Source organism: Nerophis ophidion, linkage group LG04 (genome assembly GCF_033978795.1).
Source record: "Nerophis ophidion isolate RoL-2023_Sa linkage group LG04, RoL_Noph_v1.0, whole genome shotgun sequence".
Classification (NCBI taxonomy): domain Eukaryota; kingdom Metazoa; phylum Chordata; class Actinopteri; order Syngnathiformes; family Syngnathidae; genus Nerophis; species Nerophis ophidion.
The window spans coordinates 24,739,956-24,753,798 of NC_084614.1; the positions used below are offsets into that span (position 1 = coordinate 24,739,956).

Genomic DNA, 13,843 nt, shown 5'->3' on the forward strand with positions numbered 1-13,843 from the left:
CCATGTACTTATATGAACACTAGTTATCTGCTCCATGTACAGTATCAGGACTGTATGCACACTAATATCTGCTATGTACATTATATGTCCTTATATGTACACCAATATCTGCTTCATGTACTTATATGCACACTAGTTATCTGCTCCATGTACAGCATCAGCACTTGTATGCACACTAATATCTGCTCCATATACAGTATATGCCCTTATATGTACACCAATATCTGCTCCATGTACTTATATGCACACTAATTATCTACTTTATGTACATTACAGTTTATGCACTTATATGTAAACTATCCGTTCCATTTACAGTATCAGTAGTTGTACGCACACTATCTGCTCCATATAAAGTATCAACACTTATATGCATATTGATATCTGCTCCACTTACAGTATATACACTTATATGCACACTAATATCTGCTCTTTGTACGGTATCAGCACTTGTATGCACACTAATATCTGCTCCCTGTACAAACCCCGTTTCCATATGAGTTGGGAAATTGTGTTAGATGTAAAAATAAACGGAATACAATGATTTGCAAATCATTTTCAACCCATATTCAATTGAATATGCTACAAAAACAACATATTTGATGTTCAAACTGATAAACATTTCTTTTTCGCAAATAATCATTAACTTTAGAATTTGATGCCAGCAACACGTGACAAAGAAGTTGGGAAAGGTGGCAATAAATACTGATAAAGTTGAGAAATTCTCATCAAACAGTTATTTGGAACATCCCACAGGTGTGCAGGCAATGATTTGGTATAAAAGCAGCTTCCATGAAATGCTAAGTAATTCACAAACAAGGATGGGGCGAGGGTCACCAATTTGTAAGCAAATTGTTGAACAGTTTTAGAACAACATTTCTCAACGAGTTATTGCAAAGAATTTATGGATTTCACCGTCTACGGTCCGTAAAATCATCAAAAGGTTCAGAGAATCTGGAGAAATCACTCCACGTAAGCGATGATATTACAGACCTTTGATCTCTCAGGTGGTACTGCATCAAAAACAGTGTAAAGGATATGACCACATGGGCTCAGGAACACTTCATAAAACCACTGTCAGTAACTACAGTTGGTCGCTACATCTGTAAGTGCAAGTTAAAACTCTACTATGCAAAGCAAAACCCATTTATCAACAACACCAAGGAATGTCTCTGGTTTCGCTGGGCCCGAGCTCATCTAAGATCAATCAATCAATCAATCAATGTTTACTTATATAGCCCTAAATCACTAGTGTCTCAAAGGGCTGCACAAACCACTACGACATCCTCGGTAGGCCCACATAAGGGCAAGGAAAACTCACACCCAGTGGGACGTCGGTGACAATGATGACTATGAGAACCTTGGAGAGGGGGAAAGCAATGGATGTCGAGCGGGTCTAACATGATACTGTGAAAGTTCGATCCATAATGGATCCAACACAGTCGCGAGAGTCCAGTCCAAAGCGGATCTAACACAGCAGCAAGAGTCCCGTTCACAGCGGAGCCAGCAGGAAACCATCCCAAGCGGAGGCGGATCAGCAACGCAGAGATGTCCCCAGCCGATACACAGGCAAGCAGTACATGGCCACCGGATCGGACCGGACCCCCTCCACAAAGGAGAGTGGGACATAGAAGAAAAAGAAATGAAACGGCAGATCAACTGGTCTAAAAAGGGAGTCTATTTAAAGGCTAGAGTATACAAATGAGTTTTAAGGTGAGACTTAAATGCTTCTACTGAGGTGGCATCTCGAACTGTTACCGGGAGGGCATTCCAGAGTACTGGAGCCCGAAATGAAAAAGCTCTATAGCCCGCAGACTTTTTTTGGGCTTTGGGAATCACTAATAAGCCGGAGTCCTTTGAACGCAGATTTCTTGCCGGGACATATGGTACAATACAATCAGCAAGATAGGATGGAGCTAGACCGTGTAGTATTTTATACGTAAGTAGTAAAACCTTAAAGTCACATCTTAAGTGCACAGGAAGCCAGTGCAGGTGAGCCAGTACAGGCGTAATGTGATCAAACTTTCTTGTTCTTGTCAAAGGTCTAGCAGCCGCATTTTGTACCAACTGTAATCTTTTAATGCTAGACATGGCGAGACCCGAAAATAATACGTTACAGTAATCGAGGCGAGACGTAACAAACGCATGGATAATGATCTCAGCGTCTTTAGTGGACAGAATGGAGCGAATTTTAGCGATATTACGGAGATGAAAGATGGACTGATGCAAAGTGGAAAAGTGTTCTGTGGTCTGACGAGTCCACATTTCAAATTATATTTGGAAACTGTGGGCGTGGTGTCCACCTGAACAAAGAGGAAAATAACCATCCGGATTGTTATAGGCGCAAAGTTCAAAAGCCAGCATCTGTGATGGTATGGGGGTGTATTAGTGCCCAAGGCATGGGTAACTTACACATCTGTGAAGGCACCATTAATGCTGAATGGTCCATACAGGTTTTGGAGCAACATATGTTGTCATCCAAGCAATGTTATCATGGATGCCCCTGCTTATTTCAGCAAGACAATGCCAAGCCACGTGTTACAACAGCGTGGTTTCGTAGTAAAAGAGTGCGGGTACTTTCCTGGCCCGCCTGCAGTCCAGACCTGTCTCCCATCGAAAATGTGTGGTGCATTATGAAGCGTAAAATGCGACAGCGGGGACCCCGGACTGTTGAACGACTAAAGCTCTACATAAAACAAGAATGGGAAAGAATTCCACTTTCAAATCTTCAACAATTAGTTTCCTCAGTTCCCAAAACGTTTATTGAGTGTTGTTAAAAGAAAAGGTGATGTAACACAGTGGTGAACATGCCCTTTCCCAACTACTTTGGCACGTGTTGCAGCCATGAAATTCTAAGTTAATTATTATTTGCAAAAAAATAAAGTTTGAGTTTGAACATCAGATATCTTGTCTTTGTAGTTAATTCAACTGAATATAGGCTGAAAAGGATTTGCAAATCATTGTATTCCATTTATATTTACATCCAACACAATTTCCCAACTCATATGGAAACGGGGTTTGTACATTATATGCACTTTTTTGTACACTATCTGCTCCATACAGTATCTGCATTTATATGCACACTAATATCTGCTCCATGTACAGTATCAGCATTGATATGCACACTATCTGCATATGCAGTATATGCACTTATATGTAAACTATCTGCTCCTTGTACAGTATCAGCGCTTACATGCACACTAGCATCTGCTCCAAGTAAAATATCAGCACTTATATGCACAATATCTGTTCCATATACAGTATATGCACTTACATGTACACTATCTGCTCCATGTACAGTATCAGCATTGATATGCACACTATCTGCATATGCAGTATATGCACTTATATGTAAACTATCTGCTCCATGTACAGTATCAGCGCTTACATGCACACTAGCATCTGCTCCAAGTAAAATATCAGCACTTATATGCACAATATCTGCTCCATATACAGTATATGCACTTACATGTACACTATCTGCTCCATGTACAGTATCTGCATTTATATGTACATTCATATCCGCTCCATGTACAGTATCTGCATTCATATATACACTCATATCTGCTCCACGTACAGTATCAGCACTTAAATGCACACTATCTGCTCCATGTACAGTATATGCACTTCTACTGTACAGTATGTACACTATATGCTCCGTGTACAGTATCTGCATTTATATGTACACCAATATCTGCTCCATGTACTTATATACACACTAATATATACTCTATGTATAGCATATGCGTTTAAATGTGCACTAATATCTGCTTCATGTACAGTATATGCCCTCATATGCGCACTGATATTTGCTTCATATACGGTATTTGCACACTAATATCTGCTCCATGTACAGTATCAGCACTTGTATGCACACTATCTGCTATGTACAGTATATGCAGTTACAGTATATGAACACGAATATCTGCTCCATGTACTTATACACACACTATCTGTTCAGTGTACAGTATCAGCACTTACATGCACACTAATATCTGCTATGTACAGTATATGCACTTATATGAACACCAATAGCGCCAGCGCCCCCCGCGACCCCAAAAGGGAATAAGCGGTAGAAAATGGATGGATGGATCTGCTCCATGTACAGTATCAGCACTTACATGCACACTAATATCTGCTATGTACAGTATATGCACTTATATGAACACCAATATCTGCTTCATGTGTGTCACTAATATCTGCGCCATTTACAGTGTATGCACTTATACATATACCAATGTCTGCTTCATCTACTTACATGCACACTTATATCTGTATTTGCATTTATAGGAACCCTAATATCTGCTCCATGTACAGTATTTTCCTTTATAGGAAAACTAATATCTACTCCGTGCAAAGTATTCTGCATTTATATGCACACTAATATCTGCTCATTTACAGTATCTGCATTCATGTGAACACTATTATAACCACATTTGGTAACTTCAACATCAAACTAATTAAGACACATTGCCACAGATCAGGGGTCGGGAACCTTTTTGGCTGAGAGAGCCATACAAGCCAAATATTTTTAAAAGGATTTCAATGAGAGCCATATAATATTTTTTTAAGACTGATTACAAGTAAATGCGTGCATTTTTAAGTAAGACCAACATTTTTAAAGTATAGAGTGGGGACGCCGTGGCGCAGTGGTGGAGTGGCCGTGCGCAACCCGAGGGTCCCTGGTTCAATCCCCACCTAGTACCAACCTCGCCACGTCCGTTGTGTCCTGAGCAAGATAATTCACCCTTGCTCCTGATGTGTGCTGGTTAGCGCTTTGCATGGCAGCTCCCTCCATCAGTGTGTGAATGTGTGTGTGAATGGGTAAATGTGGAAGTAGTGTCAAAGCGCTTTGAGTACCTTGAAGGTAGAAAAGCGCTATAAAAGTACAACCCATTTATCATTTATAATAAGTCTCTTATTCTTTTTTAATAACATTGTTATTCTGAAGCTAACGAACAATAAATAAAATACTTCTTACCATTAATGCGACTACTTGAGCAGGTGCGGTAAAAACCGGATGGATGGATTAAAATGCATTAGAATGTTTTATATTTTGAACGTTATTTTTAACACTGTCATTACCAGCGGAATTATTCATGACTTGCCGGGTTAACCAATGTCAGCTAAGATTTATCTGAGAGCCAGGTGCAGTCTTCAAAAGAGCCACATCTGGCTCTAGAGCCATAGGTTCCCTACCCCTGATCTAGATTTTGCAGTTTACTTAAATAAATAAAAAAAATGTCACATAAAAAAACGTTTTTTCAATGTGTCTGAAAAATGGTTAAACATTAGATGAAATACAAACTCTGCATCACGTTTGATCAGCCCCTGCTCAGACAAACATAATTCAACTTTGTGTTTGTACATTTATTATGGGTAGTAAATTGTAATGTGTAGTAAAGCAAGGGATCACACCAAACTTAGTTTTTAATATTGTAGTGTACTGCACTGTATATTAAATAAAGTCAAGTTTTCCTTGGAACAGACAACCCAAGACCACATTTGAACTCAATTACCCTCATCAGTCAATGATTTGAAGATGACACTGGTCCTTTTATAACTTTTAAGTCACTGCAACTGAAAAAAGACACCGTGCTTTTTGAGTAGTGTACTATTTGTAGTTTATTAGATATTTATCTGTTGCTACTTCCTTTTAGGGTGCCAATGCAGAAGCAGACCTGGACGTGATCACGAGCCTGATAGAGGATACTCTGTTCAGCTCTCATCCAGCCATGGTCCTCAACCTCAGGGCCTGTGAAGCTACTACTCCTGTACTTAAATATTTCCTGTTATGTGTTTTTACATGCATTTATTTGAGCGTCACACACCTTTTCTGCTCCCAGGCCACCATGGAGCATCTATCAGTAGGACTAAAGCCTGTATCCCAGAGTGTCTTGGTGCGCCGACTACTGCTACGGCAGCTCAGAGCGACCCTAAGCAAAGGTTAGACATATTCCCTCGGTGGCTTGGGATCATTTGTGTTTTTTTCCTGCAGAATCTGTGGTGCCTCACTGAGCAAAGCTGCTGTGTGTTTGCAGGTCAGTGGTGTAGCTCATTGGAGCTGTGCTGCGTCATCAGCCTGAACCAACCCTCCACAGAAAGGACAACCTGCTTCCTGCCAGTGCCAAACAACCCCAAGACCCCTCTGGAATGGAGAGAAGAAATTACCCTGTGAGAAGGCATCTGCGATGTCTTTTTAATGTGCCAGGACTGTTTACACCAGGCTTGTGCAAAATTTGGAAATTAATTCTAATTTCATGAATTTGAATAGAGGTTGAAAACAGGAAGTACAAATGCAATGAAAATTCAAATTGAAGAAAGTACAATAAAAATTCTAATTGATAATTTTAATGTATTGCAGAAACATACTTTGCGGTATGTTTTATTCAATAAAAAAGTATATTACATACATGACTGTTTTATATACAAACCCCGTTTCCATATGAGTTGGGAAATTGTGTTATATGTAAATATAAACGGAATACAATAATTTGCAAATCCTTTTCAACCCATATTCAATTTAATGCACTGCAAAGACAAAATATTTGATGTTTAAACTCATAAACTTTGTTTTTTTTTTGCAAATAATAATTCACTCAGAATTTGATGGCTGCAACACTTGCCAAAGTACTTGGGAAAGGGCATGTTCAACACTGTGTTACATCACCTTTTCTTTTAACAACACTCAAAAAACGTTTGTGAACAGAGGAAACTAATTGTTGAAGCTATTAAAGTGGAATTATTTCACATTTTTGTTTTATGTAGAGCTTCAGTCGTTCAACAGTCCGGGGTCTCCGCTGTCGTATTTTACGCTTCATAATGCGCCACACATTTTCAATGGGAAACAAGCCTGGACTGCAGGTGGACCAGGAAAGTACCCGCACTCTTTTTTTACGAAGCCACACTGTTGTAATACGTGCTGAATGTGGCTTGGCATTGTCTTGCTGAAATAAGCAGGGGCGTCCATGAAAAAGACGGTGCTTAGACGGCAGCATATGTTGTTCCAAAACCTGTATCTACCTTTCAGCCTTAATGGTGCCTTCACAGATATGTAAGTTACCCATGCATTGGGCACTAATGCACCCCTATACCATCACAGATGTTGACTTTTGAACTTTGCGTCGATAACAGTCTGGATGGTTTGCTTCCCCTTTAGTCCGGATGACACAATGTCAAACGTTTCCAAAAACAATTTGAAATGTGGACTCGTAAGAACACAGAACACTTTTCCACTTTGCATCAGTCCATCTTAGATAACCTCGGGCCCAGAGAAGTCGGAGGCGTTTCTGGATTTTGTTGATAAATGGCTTTCGCTTTGCATAGTAGAGCTTTAACTTGCACTTACAGATGTAGCGACGAACTGTATTCAGTGACAGTGGTTTTCTGAAGTGTTCCTGAGCCCATGTGGTGATATCCTTCAGAGATTGATGTCGGTTGTTGATACAGTGCCATCTGAGGGATTGAAGGTCACGGTCATTCAATGTTGGTCTCCGGCCATGCCGCTTACGTGGAGTGATTTTCCAGATTCTCTGAAGCTTTTGATGATATTATGGACCGTAGATGTTGAAATCCCTAAATTTCTTGCAATTTGCTCTTTGAGAAAGGTTGTTCTTAAACTGTTTGACTATTTGCTCACGCAGTTGTGGACAAAGGGGTGTACCTCGCCCCATCCTTTCTTGTGAAAGACTGAACATTTTTTGGGAAGCTGTTTTTATAGCCAATCATGGCACCCACCTGTTCCCAATTAGCCTGCACACTTGTGGGATTTTGCAAATAAGTGTTTGATGAGCATTCCTCAACTTTATCAGTATTTATTTCTACCTTTTCCAACTTCTTTGTCACGTGTTGCTGGCATCAAATTGTAAAGTTAATGATTATTTGCAAAATATAAAATGTTTATCAGTTTGAACATCAAATATGTTGTCTTTGTAGCATATTCAACTGAATATGGGTTGAAAATGATTTGCAAATCATTGTATTGCCCCCCCCCCCAAAGGCACAATTTTAACATGTAGCATGCCTTTAACAAAAACAAAACGTTTAATTAAGAAATTGTAAAAACTTTTATAAAAACAATACAATAGAATGTAGTATCAAGAACTAGAGTAGTTTTCTGAAGTAATATAATAAAAAAATGTACAATGAGTATTTACAATCTCCTTATGATTTGCTTCTCTGTAAAACACACCATCAGCAGCTTTTTCATAAGTTCATGGATAAATACCTGCCGTTTACATATCATTTAACATTTATGGCTTGTGTTATGGACTCATTCTACTTAAGTATGGCGCAGTCTAGCAGTGATACGCTCCAACTGCTTTGCCAAGATAGGTAGCTACACGCTTTGTCATGTTTTTGATGATTTATTTATTTAATGAATATCGTCCACTGCTTCTTCTCAGTACTGTCCCTCACACTCACTTCCTTCCCATGGTTGGAAAACAACGTTTTGTCCAACTTTAGCTATAAGTCAATGCTAACGAGTGAGAAAATATGTTCTGGGGGGATCTCATGGCGTTTACTGTGATATTTGCTACGCCACCTTATAGTGGTAATGTTTGTAATTCAAATTTGTGCGTGCAACTTAAATCATAGCAATAAACTGAGAAATGGGTCTAATCTAAAAAAACTCTTAATGTGCGTCCCTCTCAAATTAAGGTACCATCCATCCATCCATTTTCTACCGCTTAGTCCCTTTCGGGGTCGCAGGGGGCGCTGGCGCCTATCTCAGCTACAATCGGGCGGAAGGCGGGGTACACCCTGGACAAGTCGCCACCTCATCGAAGGGCCAACACAGATAGACAGACAACATTCACACTCACATTCACACACTTACATTAAAAAATGGTTGCTAAACTATTTCAGGAAATTTGTTTAAAAGTATATCTGTTATCGTAAATTAGATTGAAATTAGATTAAGAGTTGTAGTAATGGATTATTGTATTTACCACAATGTTTTGCCATTTATCCTTTTTTAAAATGAAAAGAAAATTACAAACTAATGTAAATGGTGTCAATTTGTGTTCAATATTAGTGTTTATAAAATATTTTTTACAATTCATGCCAATTCTGTTAAATCTGACATTCTTACTGTTACTTGGCTATAATATCCATCTGAATTGCAATGCATTCAATTCCATATCCTGTAATGCCAATTTAAATTCTAATTCTTCAACTTAACTGAGTTAAAATTCCAAGTTTGGAATTTTGCTTAAGCCTGTTTATACATGGCAATAAGAAAAATGACAGGTGGAAAGCATGTTGCACGATCATTGTGAATGTTTCTGGTGGGGTTTTGTCTTGCAAAAATGTTGTTTTTTCGGATGATTCTAACACAGTTGTGCCCTGTGTGTTTAAGGGAACTGAGCCCAGAAACCAAAGAGCTGAGAGTGAGACTTCTGGAGCGGATTGGCAAAAGCGAGCGTAAGGCACAGCATGCTTTGGGCTCTTGACCAAAAACATATTCAGAACCATTGAAGCCTGAACTGCACTAATTGTAATCAAATGCTCTATGCAACTATTTTGGAATGTTAATAATGTTTACAGCAAGGTGGTTACAGGACTGCAGTTGGGTACAAAAGTATTTGGACAATTTTAAATCAAAATAGTGCATTTTGACAGTAAGACAGTAAGCAAACAAGCTGAAAAGCAGGTCCAGTGTGTAGTCATTGCCTATACAAGAAGTTTTATCCCAGTGTTACTCTATAGAGTTACCAGTAAATGTACACATTTGTCTGACTACTTTTAAAGCTCCTAGTTATATTCCCATCTAGAAAGCTATTCCTGAATGGTAAATTTCATGTTTTGTCAAAGTGAAATTACTGCCAAAACTCCATACACACAAAAAAAATGCCCAACAATTCGAAAGTAAAAAAAACATTTTTTTGCAATTAAAAAAACGATTCACAAGTGGAATAATAATTTTTTTCAAATTAAAACTTTTGCCAGTAATAATCCCCTTTGCACGATCCACACACCAGAACTCAGACCATCAATAATTTGCATTCTACAATGGCAAGTTGTGCTGCTGAGTCAATTTAAGGTTGTCAGAGCTACTTGGCCTTTTTCTCTGGCTTCCCAGCTGACCACAAGGGCTTTACAACATAACACAGAGGCAATAAAAAAATCATTGAATGATTTACAATGGGGGGATGATGAAATAAAAGTGTTAACTCATAAGTTGAGCTTGTTTCCCCTCTCTTCTCGCTGCCATTTTACTCCCCACCCATCTCGTTTTTCTTTGTTATTTTTGGCGGATGGACAAGGGGTAGTAAATGGATGGATGGATGGCACCATGCGCAAATAACAGTAGCTCTAAGCGGCCTTAAATTAACTCAGCAGCACCACCTGTCGTTGGAGAGTGCGAATTACAGGTGCCTTAGGGCAAGCGTGTGGATTGCGCAGGGTGGAATATCACTGCCAAAAGTTTTTACTTGAAGAAAATATTTTTTATACTTACAAATTGTTTTTTAATTGAATAAAATGTTTTTTATACTTGAAAATGTTTTTTTAATGGAAGAAAATGTTCATGTTCTTCCGAAGACTGCGTGGGTTCCCGGGGATAGGTTGATTGGCAACACTAAATTGGCCCTAGTGTGTGAATGTGTTGCCCCTCAATTGAGGTGGCAACTTGTACAGGCTATACCCCGCTTTCCAGCACCCCCCGCGACCCTGAGAGGGACAACGTAGTAGAAAATGGATGGATGTTTTTATACTTGCGAACCGTTTTTTTTACTTGCAGAATATAGTTGTTTTGTGTGTTTGTGGCGTTTTGGCAATAATTTCACTCCATAAATCAAATCTTTAAGGTTTAAAGTCACCGTATGTTGTTTTGTTCTTTCGTCTTTTAGAATTTCTCCCAGGACATGCCTCCTTGGCCTTAGACCTGCAGTCCAAAGTTCCTACCTCTGTCACACTCACAATAAAGCCAAGCACCGCTTTGGAACTTATTGCCACCATCACAGCAGAAGTGAGTGATGTTAACATGTTCAATGCACGACGACAGCAATTTACTGTCAAAAACACAACAGCAATGTCACCCTGTCTGGAATGATTCAACATTTCGGATATACAACTTTATCGTGCGTGCGTGCCTGCGTGGAAGGATAACATATTTGTAACTGTGTTGTGATTTGTGTCCGTGTTTCAATCTGTGTGTCTGTGTTTGGATTTGCGTGTGTGTGCAAACAATCTGTATCCGTGTTGCGATTAATGTGTAAAAATAAATGTGTGTCTGTATTGAGATTTGTGTTATTGCTTAAATTTGTGTGCATGTAAAAACAATCCATGTCAATGTTGTGATCTATGCGTCTTTGTTCAGATGTGTATGTGTGTGTAAAAAGAAAACAGTGTGTCCGTGTTGTGATCTGTGTGTTTGTGTTTGGATGTGAGTGTGTGTACAAGCAATCTATGTGTCTGTGTTGCAATTTGTGTGCGTGTAAAAAAAAAAAAGAAAGTCTGTGTATCAGTGTTGTGATTGGTGTGCATGTAAAAACAATGAGTGTCCGTGTTGTGATCTGTATCTCAGTTTAGATTTGTATGTGTCAAAAAAAAATGTCTCCGTGTTGCGATCAGTGTATCTGTGTTTTCTTTTGTGTGTGTGTAAAAACGATGTACTGCAATATTTGTGTGGAAAACAAAAAAAACAAAAACCTATTTGTCGTGTTGTAATTTGTGTGCATGTAAAACAATGTGTTTCTGTTGCGATTTGTGTGTCTGTGTTTAGATTTATGTGTGTGCGGACAAAAACTTTGTGTCCGTGTTGCGATTTGTGTCAGTGATTGGATCTGTGTGTGTCCAAAAAATGTGTGTCTGTGTTGTGATTTGTGTCTGTTTTTAAAAAAAAAAAGTGTGTCACTTTTGCGATTTGCTTGTGCCTAAAAAATCTGTCCGTGTTCAACGCTGTATAAAGCTTAATTATTACACAAACAAAGACATAGGTCGCAACACGGACACACAGATTGGTTGTAAATGCACACAAATCCCAATACAGACACATTGATGTTTTTTATACACACATGTTGCAACGCAAATTAAAACACGGACACGCTAATCTAATTATACATACACTGATTGAGATACACATTTTCAAATTATTTTTCTACAATCACACTTCCATAGATAATACTGTTTTTTCTAAATTAAACTTATATACAGTTTAGAGTAGTCACTGTCACTGTGCATCTTTGTCTTACAAAGCAAAATAGATTTAGTATCTATTTAATATAACTCAACAAACATGTTGTCTAAATAGTTGGAAACACAAGTGAGTAACAAGATAATTTTGTTTTACCAACAGTCAAGAATGATAGCGGTTGCTTGGTCTGAGGATGCATGAGTGCTGCATGTACAGGGGAACTGTGGTTCATTGAGTGAAACAGGAATTGTTCCATGACATTATTTTCAGTGGATAGTAAATATATACTGCAACACAAGCTATACACTGACTACTCTAGTCTATTCAAGAGTAATTTATGTAGTATTGTCCTTTGAGAATAAGTGCTGTCTTAAAAGGGCTGAAATCTAAGAGTTGTACTCACTTTTGCGAAACAGTGTTGTTGCTCAATCAGATGTCTGTAAAATTGTCACACGACCTCTCTTCTTTCACCCTTCAGCTTCAGTATGTGGAAAGTGAGGAAATTCTTTCACCACTGCGTTCCTCACTCACACCTACCAAAAAGGTTGACGTGGATCGAACCATCATGCCGGATGGAACCATTGTCACCACTGTGACAACTGTCCAGTCCCGACTCAAACTGGGATGCAGCCCAGGTGCCGTTTCCTATAATAAATATTCCTATAGTAATTTAGAATTATAATCCCCATGAAGGATACCAACACGCAGACATATTACAGATAAAATGTATGTCACAGGGGAGTCACCGATGCGTTCCCCATCCAAAGTGGAGGTGACTGAGAAGAAGCCCACCATTCTCCATGATGGAAGAGAAACACCCAGTCCTGATCCCAGCAGTAAGTTGAAAACAAAATATATTACATCATGGACAAAAGTCTTGGGATACACCTCTTGTGGCCTGTCCTGACTATTTTTTCAGGGGTGGCACCCATATAATAGTCTACTTCAGGAGCAGCTGTAGCTACTACCGTAGTTTACCACAGCTACCAACGCCAAGTATGGACTGAATCGTCTTGTAAGACAACTGCTAACTTTAAACAATATTGCAAAGCACTGAGCTATTATGGTACGTCAGACAACTTGCAACAGTTACCGCAAAATACAAATACAGTGTGTCAAATTTCCTCTTTAATAAAGTAAAATTATAACATTCATAAACCTTTATTTGAATTTAAGCCGATTCGGTCAGCATTCAAGTCCACTGTTTACATTGTTTACAACAGAAAACAAATATTACACAGCGCGCCTATAAAAGTATTTGCACAACAAATAATTGACCAAGACTGAGTAGAGCTAGAATCACGGTGGAATAAGAAAAGAGGGTGGGACTGTGATAAAGTTCAAAACAGATTACGGTAATGTGTCCTTGTGTTGGCAGGCAAACACTTTAGAAATATATTGTAATTAAAATGACTTATGTTTAGTGAAAGACCACGGACATCTGGAAACTGGCTGCTCATCATCGGTCATCATCAATCAGAAAAGATTTTCTGCGATCCGAATATGTGCATGCCAAATTTGACCATTAAGATTGCTCGCCAATATGTGCACACCAGATAAGATTGCTCGCCACTACAATATTAAGTATATACGATAAAACATTGAACATTATGAGTATGTGAACCATTTCTACTTTGTTTAAAAAGTTAAAGTACCGCTGATAGTCACGCACACTAGGTGTGGTAAAATTACTCTCTGCATTTGACC

General features: G+C 38.8%; 1 protein-coding gene across 4 annotated transcripts in view; it reads left to right on the top strand.

Annotated features, from left to right (window-relative positions):
• The window catches only part of c2cd2l (c2cd2 like), a 62,647-nt gene that overhangs the window by 36,831 nt on the left and 11,973 nt on the right, over positions 1-13,843 (top strand). For all 4 annotated transcript variants that reach the window (XM_061897580.1, XM_061897579.1, XM_061897582.1 and 1 more), the window contains exons 6-12: positions 5,658-5,771; positions 5,844-5,943; positions 6,039-6,171; positions 9,359-9,423; positions 10,851-10,969; positions 12,615-12,771; positions 12,874-12,972. In XM_061897580.1, coding sequence (XP_061753564.1) covers positions 5,658-5,771; positions 5,844-5,943; positions 6,039-6,171; positions 9,359-9,423; positions 10,851-10,969; positions 12,615-12,771; positions 12,874-12,972 — 787 coding nt within the window. The remainder of the gene's footprint in view (positions 1-5,657; positions 5,772-5,843; positions 5,944-6,038; positions 6,172-9,358; positions 9,424-10,850; positions 10,970-12,614; positions 12,772-12,873; positions 12,973-13,843) is intronic.